The sequence below is a fragment of the Lissotriton vulgaris genome, chromosome 10 (genome assembly GCF_964263255.1).
Source record: "Lissotriton vulgaris chromosome 10, aLisVul1.2, whole genome shotgun sequence".
Classification (NCBI taxonomy): Eukaryota; Metazoa; Chordata; class Amphibia; order Caudata; family Salamandridae; genus Lissotriton; species Lissotriton vulgaris.
In genome coordinates, this window is record NC_141698.1 from 418,795,208 (window position 1) to 418,819,905 (window position 24,698).

General features: G+C 43.3%; 1 protein-coding gene across 2 annotated transcripts in view; it reads left to right on the plus strand.

Annotated features, from left to right (window-relative positions):
* The window catches only part of METTL22 (methyltransferase 22, Kin17 lysine), a 243,238-nt gene that overhangs the window by 46,726 nt on the left and 171,814 nt on the right, over positions 1-24,698 (plus strand). For both annotated transcript variants that reach the window (XM_086941264.1, XM_086941265.1), the window contains exons 2-3: positions 13,076-13,242; positions 23,942-24,286. In XM_086941264.1, the coding sequence (XP_086797390.1) occupies positions 13,110-13,242; positions 23,942-24,286 (478 nt within the window). In that variant the 5' untranslated portion in view covers positions 13,076-13,109. The remainder of the gene's footprint in view (positions 1-13,075; positions 13,243-23,941; positions 24,287-24,698) is intronic.

The window sequence follows — 24,698 nt, forward strand, 5'->3', positions numbered from 1 at the left end:
GGAAGACCGGATTAATAGCCTGCTATATAGATCTGAAATCCGCTTTCGATCGAGTTCCAAGACACGGCCTATGGAAAAAACTGGAAACTTGGGGTCTCCCGCCGGCTTTAATTGATATTATAATAGCCTTATATAGCGGAACGTGGGCAAAAGTAAAGCTTGGTGATGGGAGAAGAATATCCGCAGAATTAAAAATGAGAAATGGCCTCAAACAGGGCTGCGTGCTCTCTCCTAGCCTTTTTAATATATATTTGGCAGATTTGGAAAACCAACTGCAGAATGTAAACGGACACCCACCAAAATTGGCCAACGAAAGCATCCTTTATCTACAATATGCAGACGACATAGTAGTTTTAAGTCAAACTCCGATAGGCCTCCAAAGAATAATATCCAAATTAACGGACTATTTTGACAACGAAGGTCTGGAATTAAACACCAAAAAAACAAAAGTGGTGAGATTGGCGGGCTCAGGAGGTCGATCCTTCAAGTGGTATACAAAGGACAAACATATTGAGGAAACAACATCATACAAATACCTGGGGGTTACAATAAGCAAAAATATGTCCCTTCTATATAAAAAAAGAAACATTGTTGCAAAAGCACAGTCATTGAGCTTCGCGTACAGAACACTTCAAAAGAAATTGCAATGCCCATCATACGATCATCTCCTAAAAGTAATGGCAGCCCAAGTATTACCATCCCTCTCATATGGACTAGAAATATGGCATGGGAAAGAAGTTGACCTTTTAAACACCCTCCAGACAAAAATATATAAATCTGTGTTTAACCTTTACAAAGGATCAGCTCCAGCACAAATAAGACTGGAATTTGGTTTGCAAAATCAAATATATCAAAGGAAAGCGGTCCTAGCAAAATGGTGCTGGAAATTGAGATCAGCGGAACTAGGATCATTAAATAGCCTATGTTGGCAAGAAATCAAAAAACAATATGACCAACAAGAACCCAATTCATGGGGTGAGGATTTGCGAGCATCCCTAGAAACCCTCAAAGTAGAGGAGACTTGGAACAGTCAACTAGAAGAATCATCCTTTAAAAAGATTTGCAAACTAAATGCAAAAGCTCTATCATTGATAGAAGATAAAAAGACCGTGGCCAAACGTCGACACGCATTGACTGTTTTAAATTTGTATAAACGCTTAAATCCGCAACCTTACCTCTTGGAACACTTCCGGCTGTCTTTAAAAATAAAATTCATGTCTTTCAGCCTAGGTGATCACTTTTCGAAAGATTTGATTCCGTCATGGAAAGACACACACCAGGGACCAAGATGTAGACTATGTGTGTACCACACGGAAACCTTGTGTCACCTCCTGTGTACATGCGAGTCAACAAAAGACGAGAGAAGAACTTTATTGAAACCAGTCTTAAATATGTTGCAGATCCGTACCTGCAGGCAAGCAGTTACCAGATGGATGGGAGCAGATTCGAACATTTTAATATGTCGCGGGGTAACATTTATGAAAATAGTAATGACTCTGTTTTTAAAAGCTGAAACAGTTTAAAGATGGGTCTGAAATATAATGTTTTATAATAAGGAAATAGAAAATATATTTTAAGAAAATGAATTTTATCTTTCTGTTATTTGATCAAAATTTGTATATGTATACTTTATGGTTGTGATAAACCAAATAAAGTAAATTTTTGACTGACTGAAAAAAAAAAATGATGTTTAACCATACAGGCAGATGATGCAATTGACTTTGTTTTTGCCTCGAATTGTAAAGCGCTCCGATATCCTTTGGGTTCAAGTTCGCGCTATATAAAACTTTATAAATAAATAAAATAAATAAATTGTTCATTGAAACCGAGTTCAGGCACTTGAGCCACTGATATTGTAGTATATCAAAACCAGTGACTTTGACCGAGTGCCTCTACAGAGTGGGTCCCTTTATGATGGCACCCTACGTTTTGAAGACTTTGCTTGTGTGACACAAAGTAGGTGTCTGCACTGTTGATCCTTTAGATCCCTCCTTGAGCTCCTGATTAGCCCCTTTGAACAAAGCTTCTCAGTCACAGCTCTTACTACTTTGTGGAGTTGGCATCTTCCCTTTCTCTTAACCGTTATGGGTATCTTCCAGCTTTCTTGCTCTTTTACCTCACTTTTCTTCCGCTCCTATCCTATAGATGTGATTCTCTGTTTTAGAGAGCCATCTTATAGCACTGCTGGTTTAATTATGTGGATTCTTACTGCACTCTTCATGGGCAGTACCTACGCCAAACTTGCCAACATCCTAGGAAATTTAAAAAACATATATCTTCTACTGCTACTGATAATGTGTGGAGCATGGTCATAATCTTCTTTCAGCTATTTTTAGGTTTGGTGTTAGCCAAGATCGTTTGATTTTACTGAAATTTTTTCTGTAATATACTAATTTAAAAGAGCTTTCAGCTAGCCATCTTCATCCATTCATCAGTTATTGTGTCATTGTCTTCCCCGTTACTGTAAGTCAGCCCAAATAAGCAATTGACAAACTTCACTGTGAGTGACCGCATTCTGCCCTTTTCCAAGGAGTACTTCAACACTGAACATAGCTCCTTTATGTGCCAGGGACTAACATGGCAAGGTGTTGGTTTTGAGCCCCAAAATTATTTTCGCTTTTGGCCAGTGTTTTATTTTATTTTATTTTTTATAATATTGAGGAGGAGCTATCATCTTCCCCAATAATAACATTTTGCAAAAGTCAGGACAAAATAACCACTGACAAAGCCAAAAATCTGACTGCCAATGGCTGCCCTATTGGCTGCACAAATGCTTTTGGGGAAAAGGTTCCCATGTAGCCTTTAAACTAAGGGAATATGCACAATCCATTCATCCCTAAAGTAGCAGGGAATGCTTTCATTTGAACAGGGTGACATTTGCACTGTTCTTCACTATATATTTTTCCGAAAAGTATTTTTCTTAACACTTGAACAGGCTGCCTCTCACCTAGCCTATGGTAAATAGAGAGAACTGGTTTCTGTGACCCTGGTGCAATATCCACATAGAACAGTATAAAGGCGGCAGTATGGGTAAGGAACAAAAACTGTTTTCTCTTTACTCCTGAATGTGCCCTGCTCCAAAGTGTTCAGAGCTTGTTAATTCACATTGTAGTGCTATAAAAAAATTCAGTAGGGACATGATTTTTTATTTCCTTATGTGACAGGTTTTGTGTGGCTCAAACTTAGCATACGTCCTAGAGCACAGAACAAGATGCAGGAGCATACAGTAGAGGTCAACCTAAAACACATGCATTCTTTCTACTAAGATTTTATTTATTTATTTAATATTGTTCTATCCCGCTGCTTCACTTTTGCTGTAATAGGAGTTCTTTATAAAGAAATGTAAATAAATGATAATAGTATGACAGTAAACTTAAAAACGGAGTCATTAAAATGTGAGGTCAGAGAAACTATAGGGTCAAAATTAGTTTAGAAAAGGATGAAAGGGATGAGTTTTCAGCAGTTTCCTAATAGATGGGAAATTGTGTTGAGTTCTAAATTGTTGTAGGGGGGTTATTGGATGCAACATCATTGAAAGATTGCTTCAGGCTTAAGAGTTTTTGTAATTTGTAGTTTTCAGATGCATTGAGTCTAGGTTTTTCCGGAGGTTCCACTGTCCACCGAGATGGTAAGGGATAGGCCAAATACGGTTTTTCTAATGGATAATCTTACACATAAGGATTTGAAATGGGATCCCGGCTTCTGTAGATAGCCAGTGCCAGTTTTATTCAATTTCTTTGAATGTCTTTCATTCTATTCTCACCCTCCCCTGAATGATACCCATATTAAATCCAGTGTAGTGGAGTAACTGTGGACCAAAAAACTGACATGCCATATATATGTGTATATATGTAGGCATGTGTGGCAGCTCATTTCAATCAGTAAACAGTAGCAATTGGTTGTATATGTAGTTACCTGCCCTATTTCCCTGCCAGCTGCAGCACAGAGTGTGCAGCACACCAGGTGCAAGTAGTTGCTTGTTGTATGCTTGATAGTGAAGGTGTTCATCTGTCTGTCCTTCCGGATCCCTTTTTTTTTTTAAAACAAGTTTTTCATTTTAGTTGTACATAGAGAAACACAGTGTGTCAACATGTCAAGTAGGGCATTGTTCCCATCTACAGCTGTTAGAAAAATTGCAACTTTTTACTGCTGACAATGTATAGCATTAGTATCCTAGCGCGTGTAAAATGATCCTTAGTTAGCCTTGATAAATTAGACTACAAGATCTGATTTACATGATGGCTTAAATTGGTTTATTTATGGTGGCATGATTATGAGATGGATTTCTTCCTCATTTTTAGGTCGAGCTGGAGTTAGCATCCGAAGGATGCGTCCAGTCTCGACAACTTTAGCCGCCCGTCTCATGGGAATCAGGGACAAGAGGGTGTTACGAGCTTTTCTGACGGATTTGGGTGCGCGAACGCGCACGTTCCGTCCCGCGCCGCGCCGTGCACTTCCCTCCGATTTCTTGAAGTTGTCACACATGCGCGCGCATATACACACACAGACAGACAGACACTTGCTTGCTCACACACACCCCCTCCCCCCCTCCACAGTCATCGGCCTCTTTTAAACACACACACACGCATACACACACGCACGCTCACACACATACAGAGCCCCCCGCCGCCGCACGCGCACACACACATGCCCCCTGCCCTCGCAGCTCAGCAACAAGGCGAAGCCCCACTCACCGGCTTCCTTGGTGCGGCGGCTCTCCTCTCATCGGCAGCTGCAGGGCTCCTCTATGCCGGTTACTACGGGCTCTCCCTCACTCCTGGGAGCCTCGTGGAAGGCGCCGGCAGCAGGACTCTTCCTCCCTCCTTCTCAGGGCGAGTGCACCGGGGCGCAGGGTAGGCTCCTGCCTGCTGCAGTGCTCATAACAGCCGCGGCTCTTCCGTGGGAGGCGGGGTAGGCTCCCGCCCTCCTACTTCCGATTTCCGGTTGTCCCGCCCGGCTTGCCTGACTTCCTGGTCGCAGGCCGGCAGCGATGTTCGGTTTGTCCAAATGAATTTAAATTGTTCACAGCAAGTATATTAAATACTATTACTTGTTGTAACTTCTTGTTTTACTTATTTGTGGTGTTTATTAGTCCTATTTCAGGCCGATTCTGCGACTATGCTATTTTATGTGATTGCTGGGTAGGTTCTCTCGGTAAACTTTTAAATTAAGGTGCAAGTTTGAGGTCTCCTAAGTGCTGTTTTATTACTTTTTAATTTGACTGGTTGCATTTTCAAATTATACCCTTCTCCTGTGATCCCTGCTAAGTTTAATGCAGGAGCGGCGTCCGACAGCCACCTCTTGGGACGAATTGCTCTGCTGATAGTCTGTGGTCGATTTTTTTTGCTAAATATCTGTCCCCTTTCTTGTCTGCCTTCAAAGGCTGTGTTACGTTTCTCCTTGTGTTATTGCCTTGCCCGCCCCGCTCAACTGATTGCGTGAGCGGCTTGTAAATGATCTGTTCACTCGTGTGGGATGGAGAGACATCCAGATGTTGACCGTCTAACGCCTACAATGGATATGAGATGCCCCCCGTGGGTCCACAGGGCCTGGGTATAAGCAGCAAAGGTCCACGTGACATGAATGGGCAGGCTAAGTTAAGCGGCACTCATGGTCCTCACAACTGCTTATCTTAAAGTGCTGTCTTGGGTTCCAGCCTTCCTGACCTATGTTGGACACCCCTGCTGTAGTGCGCATGATATGCAGTTATTCAGTGAATGAGTGGCTGTGGGGCAGTGCCTCCTGCCGTTCTTCCTTTTAGTAAAAAGATTCACTGATTTAAAGCTATGAAGAGGTTTCCTGAGGCATCCGATGGAAGGCCCGGGCTTGGGGGAATTTCCAGGGAGCTCTATTTTCAGATGATTCAGTTGAAGGGGGTTTAATACAGCAATGTCTTTGATGGGACAACGTTTTCCTCTCCTCCAGGCAGACTTGCAGAAAGCCCTCTGAAGGTTGCTAATGGGGTGGGTGCTGGCTGTGACTTTTCCTCTCCTACACGCAGGTTTACAGACGACCCTCTGAAGGTTTCTAATGGGTGGGCGATGGCTGTGACCTCCCAGTGTGGATGTCTTGGAAAGAGGGGGAGGAGAAGGCTAAGGCTTGAAGGAAGGCTCGGAGCTCACTTGACACTTGCTAGGCTGTGCTGAACTGCCCTCCGTCCAGAGGTGCTAGACAAGAGCCAGGGGTGAGAGACTTCCTCCTTCAGTCATGTGGCCATGGGAAAGGAGATGCGTTCTAGCGATTTATACCTGGTTTTCTCATCTGACTGCACTGAATGATTCTGGGCACATTTACGGTGATTTTCCTTCTGGTGGGGTAGGGCGATCAGCTAATCTGTTCACTTCTAATGGATGGAGTCTTTATTGTCTGGGTCACTTACTGAGTTATTGTCCAGGACTCACACAATCTGCCTGTAAGGTGCGTTCCACAAAAGTAAACATAATAGTTAAGGGAATTTACATAACACTTGGCATTCCCCCAGACAAGGCCCTGAGTTGCAAGATTACATTTCAGGTGTATGCGGTACAGTGGCAGAGACTGTCTCTAAATCACAGAGACCGGTCTGCAGGCTTTTCATTAGTGCAGAGGAAGGACCCTCAAAGTGGTTCATCTGGATCAAGGAGCTATTATTGAGCCGGATCCGGGTGCACTCCAATTAAATTTGCTGACGTTCATCCTGGTGTGGATCCTGGGATGCATTCAGGATCAATGCCTCTTACTTCAAATCCAGCTCAGGCTCAGGCCAACACAAGTGTCTCACTTCAAGAAAAGACCATCAGCTCACTCCTTCAGTGTGGGTCTCCCCTTCTCTGGGAGGTAGCCGCAGGCAAACACCTTAATGTCAAGAAACAAAGACAACCAGCTTGTCGCTTCACAAGTTCTCAAGAGTTAAACTACGATTTGGAGGCAGGTGTTTGCAGGGGCGGCCTTAGGCATGTGCAAGCTGTGCACCTGCACAGGGCCGCCAAACCCCAGGGGCCGCCACACCAATATATATCCTTTATATAATAATCCTCTGAGGATGGATACATATTTGCGTGGCGGCCCCTGGCAGGCAGTGGCGTACACAACCCCTCACATCCTCACACACCCTCTTTCCCTCATACACCCTCACCCTCATACACCCTCACCTTCATACACCCTCACCCTCATACACCCTCACCCTTTCACCCTCACACCCAGACACGCCCTCACCCTCACCCTCACCCCCTCACCCTCACACACTCCCCCTCACACCCCCTCACCTTCACAACAGCACACGCTCACCCTCACACCCCCTCACCCTCACACCCCCTCACACACCCCCTCACCCCTTCTCACCCTCACACCCCCTCACCCTCACACAGCCTCACCCTCACACAACCTAACCCTCATTCACCCTCACACCCCCTCACCCTCACTCCTCCTCTCCCTCATACCTCCTCACCTTCACACCCCCTCTCACCCTCACACCCTCTTGCCCTCACCCTCACACAACCTCACTCACCCTCTCACCCTCACACACCCTCACACCTCCTCACCCTCACACCTCCTCACCCTCACACCCCCACACACCCTCACACCCCCACACACCCTCACCCTCACACACCCTCACTCACCCTCTCACCGACACAACCCTCTCAACCTCACAACCCTCTCACCCTCACACACCCTCACCCTCACACACCCTCACACACCCTCACCCTCACTCACCCTCACACACACCCTCACACCTTCACCAGCATAGCATAACAATACATAGCATAACAAAACACAGCATAGCATAGCATAACAAAAAAAAGCATAGGATAGCTAAACATAGCAAAAGCATAACAAAACAAAGCATAGGATAGCAAAACAAAACATAGCATAACAAAACATAGCATAGCAAAACACAACAAAGCATACCATAGCATAACTAAACACAACAAAACATAGCATAACATAACAAAACAAAGCATAACAAACCGTAGTATAACAAAACATAGCAAAACACAACAAAACATAGCATAGCATAACAAAACATAGCATAGCAAAGCATAGCAAAACATAGTATAGCATAACAAAACACACCAAAACATAGCATAGCATAACAAAACAAAGCTTATCATTGCATAACAAAACATAGCATGACAAAGCATAGCATAGCATAACAACACATAGCATAACAACACATAGCATAGCAAAACATAGCATAACAAAACATAGCATAGCAAAACAAAGCATATCATAATAAAACATAACAAAACATAGCATAGCATACCAAAACATAGGATAGCATAACAGAGCATAGCAAAACACAACACAACACAACAAAACATAGCATAGCATAACAATACACAACAAAACATAGCATAGCATAACAAAACAAAGCATAGGAAAGCAAAACTAAACATAGCATAGCATAACAAAACAAAGCATAGGATAGCAAACATAGCATAGTATAACAAAACAGCATAACATAACAAACATAGCATTAAAAAAATACATAGCATAACAAAACATAGCATAGCTTTACAAAACACAACAAAACAGCATAGTAAAACAAAACATATAATAGCATAGCAAAACATAGCAAATCATACCAACCGCAACAAAACATAGCATAGCATACCATAACAAAACATAGCATAGCAAAACCAAGCATAGCATAATAAAACACAACAAAACATAGCTTATCATAACAAAACATAGCATAGCATAACAAAGCATAGCATAGCAAAACATAGCATAGCATAACATAGCATAGCATAGCATAACAAAACACAGCATAGCATAGCATAACAAATCAAAGCATAGGATAGCAAAACGTAGCATAGCAAAACAAAACATAGGATATCAAAACACAACATAGCATAGCATACAGCATCACTCACCACCACCACAGCATCACTCAGGGGCACCATAACATCACTATGCTGTACCACAGCATCACTAAACGCCACAGCATCACTCGTTCGCCATCACAACATCACTCAGCGCCACCACAGCATAAATCTGTGCAACCATTCAACAACAACTAGTTCAAATATGTTCTCCCAATGTTTCAAGCTTTATTGCAAATGTAACAAAAATATGTTAATATTTCACTTCTGTTCTTGGATTTTCGTCACAATAAAATACACTGAACATAATCTTCACAAAAGTTATTTACAAAAGTTTAAGCTATTGCCATTATAAATTACAATACCTTTTATTTAAGTATTAATGATTAAAAAACAATTAAAAGCCATTGTTATTTGTAATATCAATACATGTAAGTCACGTAAATACAACACATATTGCATTTCAAATGGTATAGGTGTCACATTTGCGAAAGTTAAAACTAATGGCATTGTAAATGACAAAGCTATTAATTTCGCTATTTTCAAAAACAAAACATAAATAAAAAATTTGTCATTTACAATACCAATAGCTCAAACTTTCCTAATTTGAGACCTATTGCATTGCAAATGCTTGTTTTAATAGTTTCAGACTTGTGAACTCTGGATCAGACAGTCTTTACATCTTTGCCTCCAACTTGTTCACTGAGTGCACATGCAACCAACAAATGTCCGAGTGAGCAGGTTTGGATCTAACCATTAATATTCAGCTCTATTCATGTGTGTAGTACTTTTAGGACATTAAGTACCAGGGGCACTTGATTGTGTTTATTGAGAGGGGGATGTCCCCATACTGCTTGAAAAGTAATCAACTGATTAATTAATTCTTGATAATACATGGCAGAGTGTTTAACCTACTACTGCACAAGTGGTTGGAGGAACGTGAAAACAAAAACATCTCCTTAGTCTTAGCAAAAAAAAACTTTTGTATTTTGCCCAGATGTCTGTCTGAGATTTTACCTGCACCTAAAGACCACTGTAAAATCTGCTAGTTATCAGCTACTTACTTTCAGGAAAGTATACCATCTTTAATGACTATCTGATTTCGAGGCAGTTGTCCTAGCAATGGTTTTGTCTCTTTTGGAATCTGGAAAAACAGAGCTGGATGGCCTTCCTAAAACCTCTTTCATTTATAAGGCATTACTGCATGGTGCAACCAAGCTAATTGTTATTGCACATAAATATAACCATGTCATTTTCTTACCCAGGGAAATTAAAGATGTCTGTTCAAGCTTTAAGTGCTTACAAGGGCAAGATACTGAAGCTAGAGACCCCCTTTTAAGATGTCCAGAAACATTTCCCATTCTTTCACTTTTACACACATTTTCACCAGTTTTCAAATCTGTAAAGCTCTTCAAACTTACTTCCCACTTATCAAACAAAGTGGTTAATTTTCAATGTATTACAATACTTCTAAATGCACCTCTATCGCGTTTAGGATTAGTACTTTCTAGTGAGTTTAGTTGCTTGTAGATATTTTTGTGGGTGGCATTTATTCACAGTGATTGTTAGGTTCTAAACTTAATAACCTTGTGGGTTTATTCACAAATGTAGTATTGTTACTCAAATAAAAAGTAGTCAGTTAATCAAGTAAATTAGCAAGGTCTGTCTCCAGATAAAAGCTCAAAAGATCACTGCTCACTGTTCATTAGCTAAAAGTAAAATTAACAGAAAGTTGAATATTTCCAAAAAGCATGTATTTTCTAATGTTTCAAGAACAGAAGGCACTTTTATTTCATGGCATGACATTACGTTGGAGGGTTGGACCATAAATGGCTCATTTATAACAACCAGCCATTCTGTGAATTTGCAAGACACTCCCAAAAACTCCTTGCTACTGCATCTTATTGCTTACAGCTATACATCATTATTTAAGGAAATAAAATCATATGTTTTGAAACAAAGGATTGCAAGGGTTTGTTCAACTACCACTGAACTAGACTAAACGGCCTTGACATTGTAGCAGTAAGAACATCTATCTCTGTGGTCATAACAAATACTATACATGCTATACACGATAGACCATGGCTGAAGCTGTATTTTGGTCGTTTTTCTAAACGAGAGACTCCTATTTGAGGAATCTTTGATCTGGCTAAATGGATCGTTTGTTGGTGATAGAACTTACCTACATTTCTCATATGGAAGAGAAATTGCATGAGACTGCTATTAAAATGAATTTTATTCTCAGTTGGTGACAACGGCGGTAGGTTGGAGAGAAAAAGTTCTGAGGAAAACGCAGCTGTTAATGGGTACTGTGCTTGACGAGTTTATGGACCTAAGAGGAGGTAGAAAGTGAGACTTGGTTGCTACCTCCAAACTGGGTAATATGGTGGGAACACCGGACGGAAGCTATTTACTGAGCTGTAAAGAAGAATATAACGACCCACGCTGAATTTAATTCCCATTTACATATCAGACATGCCTTGTTTAGGTAGACTGTTAGTGCTTAGGTGATGTACATTATTAGCCCAGGTCCTCAGAGTAACATTGCCTTTGAATCCCTGTATAGCTTTATTGGGGTTCATTGGTACTACAGATCTAACTAGATATAATTTACCTGTACCCAAGAGATATATCCCCCAAAGGGTGCAGCACCATGTGCCCTGACATGGAAACTTGGAAGAAGGGGTTGATTTGTGAATACCCATGTTACAGTATGTGAGGGATACTTGATTGAAGGGTAGTGGAATGACTGATTTGTGAATAGTTGCTGTGTGTGGATTCTGAGATCTGTTTATGCTGGAGGTGGCATGTCTCTCAATTAAAAAGTACTAATTAAATTTACTCCCATACCCCGAAATATTGACTGTGATTTTTGTACTATGAAATGTCTATATGATTTGCTTTGATCAACCTGGCAATGTTTATTCCTTTTATTAAAACAAAAGGATTATGTAAATTAAAATAAATCAGCATCGGTCTCAGTTGAAGCACTGTACCACTTGCAAACTGCTAACAAGTGCTGGCTCCAAAACCCTCCCTCCTATGCATACATGTTATGTTATGTTATATTGATTTGTATAGCACATTAATCAGCCAAGAGGGTATCCAGTTGCTTGGGCGGGTGTGTAGGTGTGTGGTCCCCAAAGTGCTTTTATGAAGAGTCAGGTCTTCAGGTTCTTGCGTACCTCAAGAAGTGAGAAGGAGGCTCTGATGTGTGGAGGGAGGCCATTCTATGTCTTGGTTGCGCTGTAGGAGAAGGAGCGACCCCCAGTTTTCCTTTTGCAGGTGCGGGGAATGTGTGCAGTGAGATTGAGGCAGAGCGTAAATGTCTGCTGGATTGGTGAAAATGTATGTGGCTGTTCAGATATTCTGGTCCTGTGTTGTGAAGAGCTTTGTATGTGTGAATGAGAAGTTTGAATTGCCTTCGCTTGTGAATGAGGAGCCAATGACGTTTCTTGAGGTGCAGTGTGATGTTTTCCAGGATGATAGCACACACATCAGCTGACATATGAAAAGTACAAAGGAATCACCTATCAGTGGGTCTCCTAATAGATAAATCAACTAATTGCATACAGAAAACGACACTAAATGCAGAAACTCTTGTGACACCATTTAGGGCAATGATGTCAGTCTCATTTACATATTCTGTGTTAAAGTATCAACAGTAAGGAAAAGTTTGAAATAGAGCAAAGTTTGTGAGATCCTAATGCACCTGCTTAACATGTCCCCGTGGTTATCAGGAAACACTCGGACACCCAGGTTGTCCGCAGTTAATTTATTCGGCAAGTGCAAAAACAACACATTTCGCCATTACGGCTTGATCACGCCGTAATAGCGAAACATGTCGTTTTTGCCCTTGCTGAATAAACTAACTGCTGACAACCTGGGTGTCCGAGTGTTTCCTAATATCCACAGGGACTTGTGGAGAGAATACGTAGGTGTTCCGGTATCCTGCCTCGGACCGCCCACGACAGCCCTAAATTCTATTACCGGAGATCGTGAAGCTAAAATTGTATCTGAACACTTTCTAACGTTTGATTTTTCTTTCCTAAAAAACCTTAAAGCAACTTGGTAAGTGTTTCGCAATTCTTTCAGCACTTTTCACAAATGGTCATTGGTGGTTTGAGACCATCAGTATACACACATGGGCGAACATTGCTTTGTACAGCAGCTTAAGGCATTGCTAGTCTTCTGAAGGCAATTACATGTGTTTTAATGATAACCACAATATTACTTTTATAAATAGAGTTGCCTTATGTCTTTTTTTTCAGAGTTCATTATATTCAAAAGAGAAATCAGTTTACCATGGTGGAGATAGGCAAAGAATCGACAATGGATGAAATCACTTTCCGAAGTGACACGGTGCTGTCTGATGTCCATTTACATATTCCTAACAAAAGGCATCTCATGGTGAGATTGAATGCAGTTGGGCAGCCAGGTAAGGTTGAACGCCTAATTGAATAAAAGGTTCGAAATATACTCTTTGTGTCTCCCAAACAAGTTTTCTTTAGTTTAATTTTGAATGTTGTGACCCTATTGTGTAACTGAAATGTACTGAATTTCAAATTTAATGCATATTCCACTATTTCAATATGTATATATTGATAGCTTTATTTAGCGATCACCAGTCCTGTGGGCATCAGTGTGTTTTACAAGATTGTACTTGAACAAATGTGAATAGGTTGATGGGGAGCAAGTGAAAACGGGTGAGTTCAGGGAGAGGTGAAGGGCACTAGGTTGGATTGGAGGAGCGAAGCAAGTCACTGGAGGTAAGTAGAAAGAGGTAAGCAAAAGCATACTGGTCTTTAAAGCTCTCTCTTTTTGCTTGATTCCCCCAGGCAAGACATCCCATCAATACAGGGCATATGCCGTATTATTTTTTATCACTGTTGCAAAAGTTTCCTTCTACTAACTATGACTGTAACAGCCATTTTTTCATCTCCATTTAGTTATAATGAGGAATTGACCATAGGCATTTGGGATAACATGCACATTAGAGATCAAGGATATCATTGTCCATTATTTCATTCAAGGAGTGCATGTTTGCACTTTTGTGAGTAGAAATGTCCTATGTTTACAGTGGAAAAGGTGGTGTTATGTAAAGTGAGCAGGACAGCCAGGAAGGGGTTGTAGTCCAACCAAGTGTGCACCAAATAACCATGCCTTGAGAGATAGAAGTGTCATTAGTTGTTTCACACAGGTGACTAAAAACACCTTTTTCAGGCAGACCAACCTTACCCCAAACATTGCCTGCAAATATAGACGTTTCACAATCATCTCACCTGAATCAAAATTCTTAGAGAGTAATGCTATTACCCAGCTGAGTAATGCTATTACCCAGCTGAGTAATGCTATTACCCAGCTATGAACAAATATTGACACACAGAATGTAATTTACGCTTACACATTCTGGCTTCTGGCATTTAATGTAGCATACCTGATTGCTGAAGTCTTCTAACATTCTGCTTTGAAGCCCGCCTTGAACCAAATGTTTTAGTGTAGACCCCCCCCCCCCCCCATTTAAAACTGTAGGATCAGAAAGGTATTGGGGAGGGAACAACTGAGGCTTTTGTCAATTGCAGCAAGACTTTAAAAAAGAGAGGCGATCTGCAAAAGTCTAAGTTTTTTATCTTTGAAATATAAACAGAAACTTCAGTGATTTCTTACAGTATTTCGGTGTTTTTTTAACCTATTGCAAAACGACTAATTCGAACAGACACAGTAGTTGTACCAAAACAAGTAGACAATTTTAAGCATGATGCATGCCTCTCAATCTTTTGAGTTTTCAAGGAGTGTGAGATTCAGGGATTCTGGAGAATTGATTATCTCATTGAAATTAAAGGAAATAAAATGTTATTTGGGAGAGTCTGGAAAGTTCTGAGTCCATTAAATCGGGGGTATGTGTCTGCTTTGGAATGGTGGTTAGTTCTAGGAATGTGACACCATCCAAAAGAGAGTGAAATGAGGTGCAGGCATGACGCTCATAGCCTCATTGCAACAGGCCATGGCAGACGGAAAAAGCATATCTCAGAATCTTTTACCAAGTGCTTTCCAATTTGAAGCATTTCAGTTTGTTTAAACCATTGTTTTGAACAAAGTATTGTAAACACAGCTCATATTTGTTGAGTCGGCCCAATCATGTTACAGCAGCTTTGCCATGTGCTTTTTGTGTGATTTTTTCCAAACCAAAAGATATGAGATCTCTCTGTACTGTTTATTTATTAGAACATTTGCCTCAGTAAGGTTGTATACAGGAGTCCTTCCTCCCAATAGGTTTGATGGGAGCCACTGACATCTCCCTTTTCCTGGTCAACAGCTTGCTGTCTCAGGCTCTCAAGAGAGAGACAGGCCCTCTGTCCCTGGCAAAGATCTTCCCTAGAGGGTCCCCCTGGGCCCAGGAGCTCTGCCTGGTAAGTCTCAAGTTCCTGGTGCTCCGGTCCCCTCAACGGTTGACAGGTCTTCTCCCTGAGGAGAGGGGACCTGAGCTTTTGTCTCTACAGAAGTTGTTTCCCAGTCTTCTCACCTTTTCTTTTGCAGGGTTGTGCCATTATTCCAGGATCCAACACCTCCTTTTAACCATGGGTTTTGCACTGTGCTCTAGGTTTCACACATACCCATTCAGGTATTCTCAGCATGGCTGCATGTAATCTTAGCTCTTCCTTATCCCATGCTGAGGTCTCCAGGTCATTTCTTAGTAGACATTGTACTTGAATTGCAGAGGACACAACCACCTTCTTTTGGCCAGTAATCCCTCCCCATTCTAAGGTCTCCATTGCCATGGGATGGACCTTGGTATGGTTATCAGCATTGATGACTGGATATTTTGTCCAAGCAAGTACTGTTCTGGGGGTATCGTTTTTCCAGTCACCATGGTGATACTTGCACCTGTATCACTCAGTGCTTCTGCTTCAACGTTTTTTTCGGACCCGGTTCCCTCAGTCGGAAGCTCTCTTTTGGTATGCCACATCCTCCCCCTCACTTTGCCCCATATATGATAGTTAAAGCCTGCGCAGTGAGTCCTGCAAACCCCTCGGCACCAATACCATTGCACCTGCTGCACTGAAGGGAGCTCCGACTCTGCCTTCCTGCACCGGTTCTCCTGGAAACACGCCTATCTGCCGTGTGGCTGAGCACCGGGACGCTGAAGCTGCTACTGTGAAAGGCCAATCCCCCTTTAGATATCTGGAATAATGAATGCCCCTCTGCCAAATGTTTGAGGTCTAAGAAAAAGGGGCACAGGTGTGCTGTGTGGAATTGTAGGCTTTATTATTGGAGCTGCTAGAGAGGTGCCCATGTCATGATTCGTTGCAAGGGATGGTGGTGCTCTGTGCACATTGAAATCTTGGCCTCTCCTTTTGGTGATAGCTTGTCGCTTGTGCTCTTTCTTTCTTTGGCCTTTTCCTACTAGGATTACCCTTGGACGTGAGGGCAGCAGAGATCTACCCACCTGTCCATTTAATTGGCTGCACATCTGTGGAAGGGTCATTTTAAATGAAAAAATAGTGGTCAATCTAATGCACATCCACTGTTTGGCCCCTTTGTTTATCTGCCTCTCTCTTTCCTCCCCAGGCCCCTATCTCTTGTTTTATGGACTGGACTGGAGGGGCTTCTGTTGAAACACTAGGGCTTTGATTACCAGCTGAATCCTTTGTCCCCCGAAACTCCACGTGTCCCTCCACTCCTGAGCTTTCCTCTCACAGACCGTGTGTCCTGGTGCTTCTGTCCAGTCAGGACAATAGAAGTAAGCCTGAATTACAACATTTTAAGGTCTTTTTTTCGTATTTTTATTTATCCATTTACACCCCTTTAGGTTAACATAGCCTTAGCTTTACTGTACAGTTGCTATAGAAACTTATAGTATGGTACAGTGTGCACTGTTTTCTTAAAATTATCACTCCACTTAAAAAACATAACTAAAAAACATTGCCATTTACAATGTCAATAGCTCCAACTCCAACAAATGCGAGACTTATTGCATTGCAAATGCTTGTTTTTAATTGCTAATGGGCACATTAGCTCAGCTGTTCTTGAGTTCAACACTGCCCTAGATCCGACAAAGAAACTTTATATACTATCTATCGGATTACGAAAGATAGTGGAAACACTGTCATGCATGCACGTTTGTAAGTGATGCCTGCTGGCCTTCTTTTGTACTCCTGAAATAAGAAAGATAGGAGGAGGAATGAAGAGTGAAACACAGCACCCAGTAGAGAGTTAAAGGGAAGAGAGTAGGAGTGGACACAACTGGAAATGGGGACGGGCATTGAGGAGAAGACCGTGAGGCGCATGTTGTTGTATAATAGCGCGTTATGCATTTCATGCATGCTGTCCATTGGAGGTGAAAGCACTCCTTTACAACTAATAGTATTAGGTGAGAGAGAGAAAGAAATACTCCAGGCAGAAATTAGGTGTGATAGACAAAGTCTCAAGTTACAGGCTGAAAAAGGCTGGTAAAAAGCAAATTGGTGAAAGTGGTGGATCAAAAGCTCGCTCTTAAGTATGTTAGAGATACTGGTAATCTTTGACAGATACATTGTCAGAAGCGAACCTAAATATGGTACCTTAATTTTACTGTTCCACTCCCTGTCTGAGTTTTGATATTGTTCAGTTTGGTGTTGTTTTATTTTGTTTAATCTATTTTAAGGATCACTGTGGGATTACTGTTGTATATAACATTGCCGCTTTTATGATTCATCTGATCCGGCACATTATGAGATTGATGATTTTACTTCCTTCTGCCATACCCGGCCAACTTTTCTCTCATCTTAAGTGTGTAAGATGAATTTACCTAGCTACTGTGAACTGCAGTTTCAGTTCTAATATGGGAAATGAGGCAGGGAGTATTCTTTATTCAACCTAGCAGAAGAGGAAACTGCATTTCCCAGAGGTCCTGAGAAAAGATACTAATCAATCAGTTCATCTGTAGAGCCCACCACTTACCCCTGAGGGTCTCAAGGGGCTGGGGGGAGCAGGGGTGCTGCTATTGCTCGAACAGCCAGGTCTTAAGGAGTCTCCTGAAGGCCAGCAGGTCCTGGATCTGTCGTAGGTGGATGGGGAGGGTGCTCTAGGTTTTTGCGGTGAGGTGGGAGAACGATCTGCCGCCGGTGGTCGCTTGATGGATGTCGGAGACGGTGGCGAGGTCTAGGTCAGCGGAGTGAAGCTGGCGGTACGGGGTGTAGAAGGTGAGTCATTCATTGAGGTACGCTGGTCCGGTGTTGTGGAGTGCTTTGTGAGCGTGGGTGAGGAGCTTGAAGGTGATCCTCTTGTTAACAGGAAGCCAATGCAGGTCTTTCAGGTGGCCTGTGATGTAGCTGTGGCGGGGGATGTTGAGGATGAGGCGTGCAGAGGCGTTATGTATGCCTTGTAGTCATTTTTGGAGTTTGGCTGAGGTTCCTGCGTAGAGAGCGTTGCAGTAGTCCAGTCTGCTGCTGACGAGGGCCTGGGTGACCGTCCTTCTGGTTCCGGTGGGAATCAATCTGTAGATCTTGCGGAGCATGCGGAAGGTGTTGAAGCAGGAGGAGGAGACGGCGTTTACTTGCTGGGTCATTTACAACGCTGAGTCCAGGATGACTCCCAGGTTGCGTGCGTTGTCAGTGGACGTCGGTGCAACTCCCAGTGTGGCCGGCCATCAAGAGTCGTCCCAGACGGAGGGGTGGATGCGATGATGATCATGTGATCCACTGAGTTCATCATAGGAGTCATTCCACATCCTTTTAGTCCCTCCATCAATACCAATCCGGCATCTTTCTTTGCTCTTCTCACTGAAGTATTATTCCCCATTGAGTGTTCCTTGACAAAACTAGCCTCCATTCATTATCAGTGGTTTGACTCTAGACCTGCGAAGGCAAAACCACAAAATCAGTCCACCCAGCTGCCCTTCAGAACATCTCTCCTTCTCCTCACTAACTATCAACGTGGAAAAAACATGCTTAACAAATTCTTGTCAACCACAAGTGACATTACACCTTTGTGCTCATACTAACCTTTCTATTCATGAAACAAATCTTAACTGTTTTCCATCTCTAATCCTCGACTCCACATCCTAGAATAGAAAGTTGGCTTTAACATAGCTTGGAATATTACTATTCTGTATCAGAGCCAGTGTCCAGGAGTGTGTTTGCTTTAAACTTGCTTACCACGAAAGCAAAGTAATTTTTTGTTAGGTGAGCATTTCAGGAACCGCAGTGGTGATGGGCCCGCCATGCATGGCATAAAATGAATGCCTTGCCAGTTGTATAGGATAGGATAGGATGTGCATTTGTAGAGCGCGAATTGCTGCCCGGAGGCGTCCAAGCGCTAGGAATACCGTGGATCCGCCCAGTGGCCCAGGAGGGGAGAGAATGGAGATTAGTTAGACTGGATGAAATAAGAAGGTTTTCAGCTGTTTGCGGAAGGCCGTGAGATTGGGGTTAGCTCTTAGATGCAATGGAAGGGCGTTCCAGGCCCTGGCAGCATTATAGGAGAACGTCCTGCCTCCAGATCTAGATCTTTTAATTCTGGGGGCCACTGCAAGGAAGGTCTGGCTAGAGCGTAGGCTTCTGTTGGGCGTGTAGTGGGTAATTAGGTCCCGCGTAATCCTGGGACCAGTGTTCCAGAATGACTGGTGTGCTATGCACATGGCTTTAAACATAACTCTCTGGCGCACCGGTAGCCAGTGAAGGGTTACCAGTCCGGTCCTTACTGACTGTCTGCGGGGAAGGTCGAGTAAAATACGTGCTGCGCAGTTCTGAACTATCTGAAGCCTTCTCAGAGTGGATTCCGGAGCACCAAGGTAGAGTACATTATTAAAATCAAGGCGTGACTGAATCAGACCTTGTACAGCTGTTTGTTTGGCTTCCATGGGGAGGAGAGGGAGAATTTTCTTTAGCATCCTCATGATGCCAAAGCATGTAGCTGAAAGTTTTGTGGCTTGTACATTGAAGGACAGAGATCTGTCCATCCAGATTCCGAGACTCTTAATGCTGTTTTTGGGGGTTGGGTGTTGGGGGGAGCCCAGACTGGGCGGCCACAGGGAGGCGGGGAAGCTGAGATCCGGGTGGCCTAGGACCATAAGCTCGGTTTTGTCCCCATTCAATTTTAAGGACGATAGGGAGATCCAGGTCTTCACTTCCTCCAGACACTCTTTAAGCCCGCCCCGTACAGGTAGATTGACTTCCTGCGTCAGGGAGACCACCAGCTGTGTGTCGTCCGCATAGGAAATGATCTTAATCCCAAATGGGCGGACAACGTCGGCCAGTGGCCTCATGTACAGGTTAAAAAGTGCAGGGCTTAGAGAGGAGCCCTGGGGGAATCCGCATTTGAAAGGTCTGCTGGTGGACACAGACTCGCCTTCGAACACACGGAAGGATCTGTCCTCTAAGAAGGACTGGAACCAAGACCAGGCTTTGCCCTTAATCCCGACCTGGGACATACGGTACAGCAGAGTGTCATGGCTGACCGTATCGAAGGCCGCGCTGAGATCAAGGAGGATCACTGCCACTGATCCTCCCTGATCTAGGATTTTTCTGGCCTCCTCGGTGACCATGAGGAGGGCGGTCTCGGTCCCATGTTTTGGTCTAAAGCCAGTCTGGGTGGGGTCCAGTAGGTGGTGATCTTCCAGGAAGTTTATTAGTTGTTGGTTTATATATTTCTCCAGGATCTTGCTTGCCCAGGGGAGCAGGGATATGGGGCAGTAGTTACTCAGATCGGTAGAGTCCAAGTTAGGCTTTTTCAGAAAGGCTCTGACCATAGCCTGCTTCCATACGGTAGGGACCGTGCCCGAAGAAATGGAGGTATTCAAAACCTCCCTTATGATAGGCAAGGTGGTCTGTGAGGCTGCCATTATTATATCTGGTGGGGCAGGGTCATCAGGGGATCCGGATTTAACTTTCCGTGCTAAGGGTTCAAGAGTAGCGAGATCCAAAGGGGGGAAGTGAGTCAGCGTGGGTAGCTGTTGACTGGAGGGGGAGACTGTGGGATAGAGAGGAGGGGCTAAGGGAGTGGGGTTTTTCGGGGGAAAGGCAGAGTAGATCAAGCTTATTTTCTGATGAAAAAATTTGGCGACATTATTGCAGTGGGTGGTGGACTTGTCCGCCTGCGGGCTAGGAGGTTGTTGTTTTGTTAGTTTTTTTAATGATTTGGAAGATTTCCTTGGGTTTAGATTTAGCAAGAAGAATTTTCTCAGAGAAGTATGAGGCCTGGGCCTCTTTTATCAGAGTTTTGTATTCACTGATGGCTTCTCGATAGAGGGTTTTATTGTCTGTAGAGTAATCGGATCACCAGCGTCTTTTCGATTTCCTGCAGAGACGCTTCTTGTCTCTAAGAGTCTCCGTGTACCACGGGGCAGTTTTGTGGGAGCGTTTGAGCGGAATTTTCTTTTTGGGAAGAACCACGTCAAGAGATTGGGTGATCCAGTTGACGTATGCCTGATTTGCTAGGCCGGGGTTGTCTTTAATCAGAGGTGGATTCTCAGCAAGTTTGTTAGTCCAATTGTCGACTGCTAGGTGGGAACAGGCTCTCATGAGTTTTGTAGTAGGTGTTGGTTCGGGGGGTTTAGACGCAGTCCAGTTAATGGGGATCAAGAAATAGTCCGTCCAGGGCAGGGGAATGGGTGGACTGGTTAAAAGGCCAGCAGATGGCCTTCACGTGGGTGGAAGAGGTAACCCGTTGGGAAAGTTGCAGAGCTGCTAGATCATCTGCTAAGGTCACGGCAATGTGATCTGAAGATGAGTCGAAATGAAAATTAAAGTCGCCTAGCAGGATGAAGTTGGATGTGGAATTGAGACGTTCAGCCACGCTTGAAGGTAAACTGACGTGGAACTGCCTCGGGGGACCTGGAGGGCGGTAGATAAGAGTACCAGAAAGGCATCTATTAGGTGAAAATTCAATATTAAAAGTGAGGCTTTCACAATCCGGGATGGTTTCAGAGACCACTCGGCAGTGAAGTTGTTCTTTATGAATTATCGCCAAGCCTCCTCCTCTCCCTTTAGGCCGGTCTTGGCGAGAGATTTGGAAACCTGATGGAAGGGCTTCTATGACCGCTGGATCAGCGTCAGGGGATAGCCAGGTTTCTGTTAGGAACAGAATGTCAGGTGAGTGTTCCTCTATTAAAAGCGCAATTTCAGCCGTATGTTTGGGGAGAGAGCGGCAGTTCAGTAAGAACATGCGGAAGTCGTGTAGCGGTTTAGTAATTATTTTGGGTTTGAGGGAGTTATGGCATTTGGGACAGGCAGGTGGCAAAATGTCAGCTTGATAGCTGTGTCGACTGCAGTTGCTGGTGGGTGCCCTGAGACTATGGAGGGTTTCAGCACTGTAGTGTATAGGGTCTGAGGACTGGGGAGCAGGGGGACTGGCCCTGGGCCCGGACTCGGCGCGGACGAGCGCAGACGAGCTTGCCTTATGCGCGCCTTCGGCACGCAATCGTCGCGCCCGCTGCGCTCGTCCGCTGCGCTTCCGGTGCATGCACATTGTTATAGGGCAGGTAGGGGGTGTGGCCTCGAGTAGGGCGTGTCCCTCAATTCCGTGTGGCCGATGGCGCCTAACAAGACTCCCGCGAGCACTCCCTCTCAGCGCTAGATCCGCTGCAGGGGATGCTTGTAAGCAGGGAGAGCAGGTACTGAGCAAGTATTTAAAAACCAAGTTACAAGTCAATTTTAAAATAGAATGTATGATACATGATGTATGTGTGTTTTGCTTTACTTGTGTCCAGAATGGGAGATGCCAGTAGCACTTACAGTATTAAATGCTCCTGTTGCCAGCATGTGAACGCTAATCAAGATCTTCGTGTTTTGGGCAATTTCTTTTTTTCCGCTTGGATCTGATGTCATGCACTTTTTACCTGTAAGGATGTCAAAGATAATCTAGTCATGTCTCATGACTGATGCATTCTTGCTTATACTCCTGCCTTGCCGCCCCATGACACATATGTGTCATTGTTTTCATGTGAAACAGGTGAGGTGTAATGCATTTGTTCCCTGCAGCACTGTGCAGCGTCTTGTTTTTAATGTTCCGGGGCATTGAATGAGCAAGAATGTTCAAATAGATCAACATTAAGGTGGTTTAAATGGCCTGGTATTAGAACTCACGCCTAGCACCAATTCAAACGAAGAGTTATAGATGAGCAACTATGAATATTGCAGATGTTTTTGAGTAAGGGGTTCTAATGAGAGTAAATCGTCTATGATGTCACTCAGAACCTGTGCCCCTTATGTAGTCTCTTTCCCTTCTTTGATAAGCTGTTATGCTAACCATGTCACTAGAAATCCATACTTAACAACTCATCAACCATTGGAATACTGTCTCCCTCAGCAACCAGATATAAGAAAAAAACAAATTCATGGCATCCTGCAGCCTTCCCAATCAATCTTCAGCAACGCTCTTCCTACACTCGAATTGTTACTACCTAGTGTCGTGCTACCCTTTAAGACCAATCTCTAGGCATCATTTCAACCCTTACGCCATACACCGATTCTCTACCTGGTTTCCTGACATTCTCCCACACAACCCTCTGTGCAGTCTTTAACCCTCCTTACCCATAGCCACACTCTCACTAACACATTGAAAGCAGACTGTCGGGCCCTCACTGACAGTAGCTCTGTCTGACCTGCTTGTCCGCATAACCTGCTTTGCCTTTTCAGTGTGTGTCTGCAGAGACCCATGGCTGACAGAGAAAAGGTACTCCATCACCCCTTAGACCTGTGCACATACGAATGTGGGTGATATGGAAGACCGTCATCCCCTTCTGCCCGCACCGGGGAAGTCTGAGGGGAAATAGGGGAAATATCCACAAAATAGTAAGCACTTCAGTTGGTGATCTTCTCTTTTTCACTGATATGAGGTTTCCACTGATGTGACATAGGAATAGTTAGGGACCTTATTTTGAACCCGGTCATTCACACTAACAGCCATACACAACTCTTCCGTCTCTCATTGTAGTTCTACTGATCTTTGACTATGGCTGTGTTTAGAATCATTCCCATGTGTGTGTGGGTGTTTATGTCCGGTTTATATAGTTTAAATTTGTTTCATTTATCTGCACTGTGGTCTTCGTTATGTTTTTTCAGAAGTCCTGTTCTTAACGATCTTGAACCATCGTGTATACATAACCTTGCTTTACTGCTGGCATAAAATTCACCATGCTTCATTGTTTGTTCCCCTAGTGTTTCTGTCACAGTTCAAAATCCTTCGGAGCAAGGATCAAGTAGATGATAGCCCTCAACCAAGAAGTTGTACAAAGGGAAATGAAGACAAAGTGGACAGGGCTGCCATGAGATCAGACATCCTAGAAAAACGCGACACGCCTCCCAGCACTTACTGTGAAATCGAAGCTGTGCTCGATGAAGATGGCGATCTGGATGTTGCACGAAGACCGCATCGCTTCTCCGCTGGATATGATGAAGATTCTCTGAGGGATCAGGTCCATCCCATCATTTTAACACAAGGGTATTGCGATTTAATTGACGATATAGATGAAGACTCCAAATGCCTCCATGTTATTAAAATAGGTGAGTAAAGTGCAGTTTTATTGTGTACAAGAAATAACCTGCAAGGTTCTTACACCTCAAGGGATTTTTAGATTTTAATAAACTTACTTTTAATTCGAAATTTAAAGTGACCATTGGCCGTTGTTTACATTGGTGAATATGTTGTTTATTTTACAATGTATTAATTGTCTAACTTAGACAGTTAAATAGCTCTCTGGGCAGTGATTACCTGACTTAAGATATGGAATGAGTTAACCCTATAGAACAAGGGAACCTGTTTACCCTGTTTAATCATTATGCATGGGAAATGTCTTGTATCCTGCAAATAAATTGGCAAACCAGAAGACAGAATCCTACCAGGCTACCAAGTTAAATGTCAGATATCAGACAGTAGATAAGGAAAGTATTAACATTTGTATTAAATATAATTGAG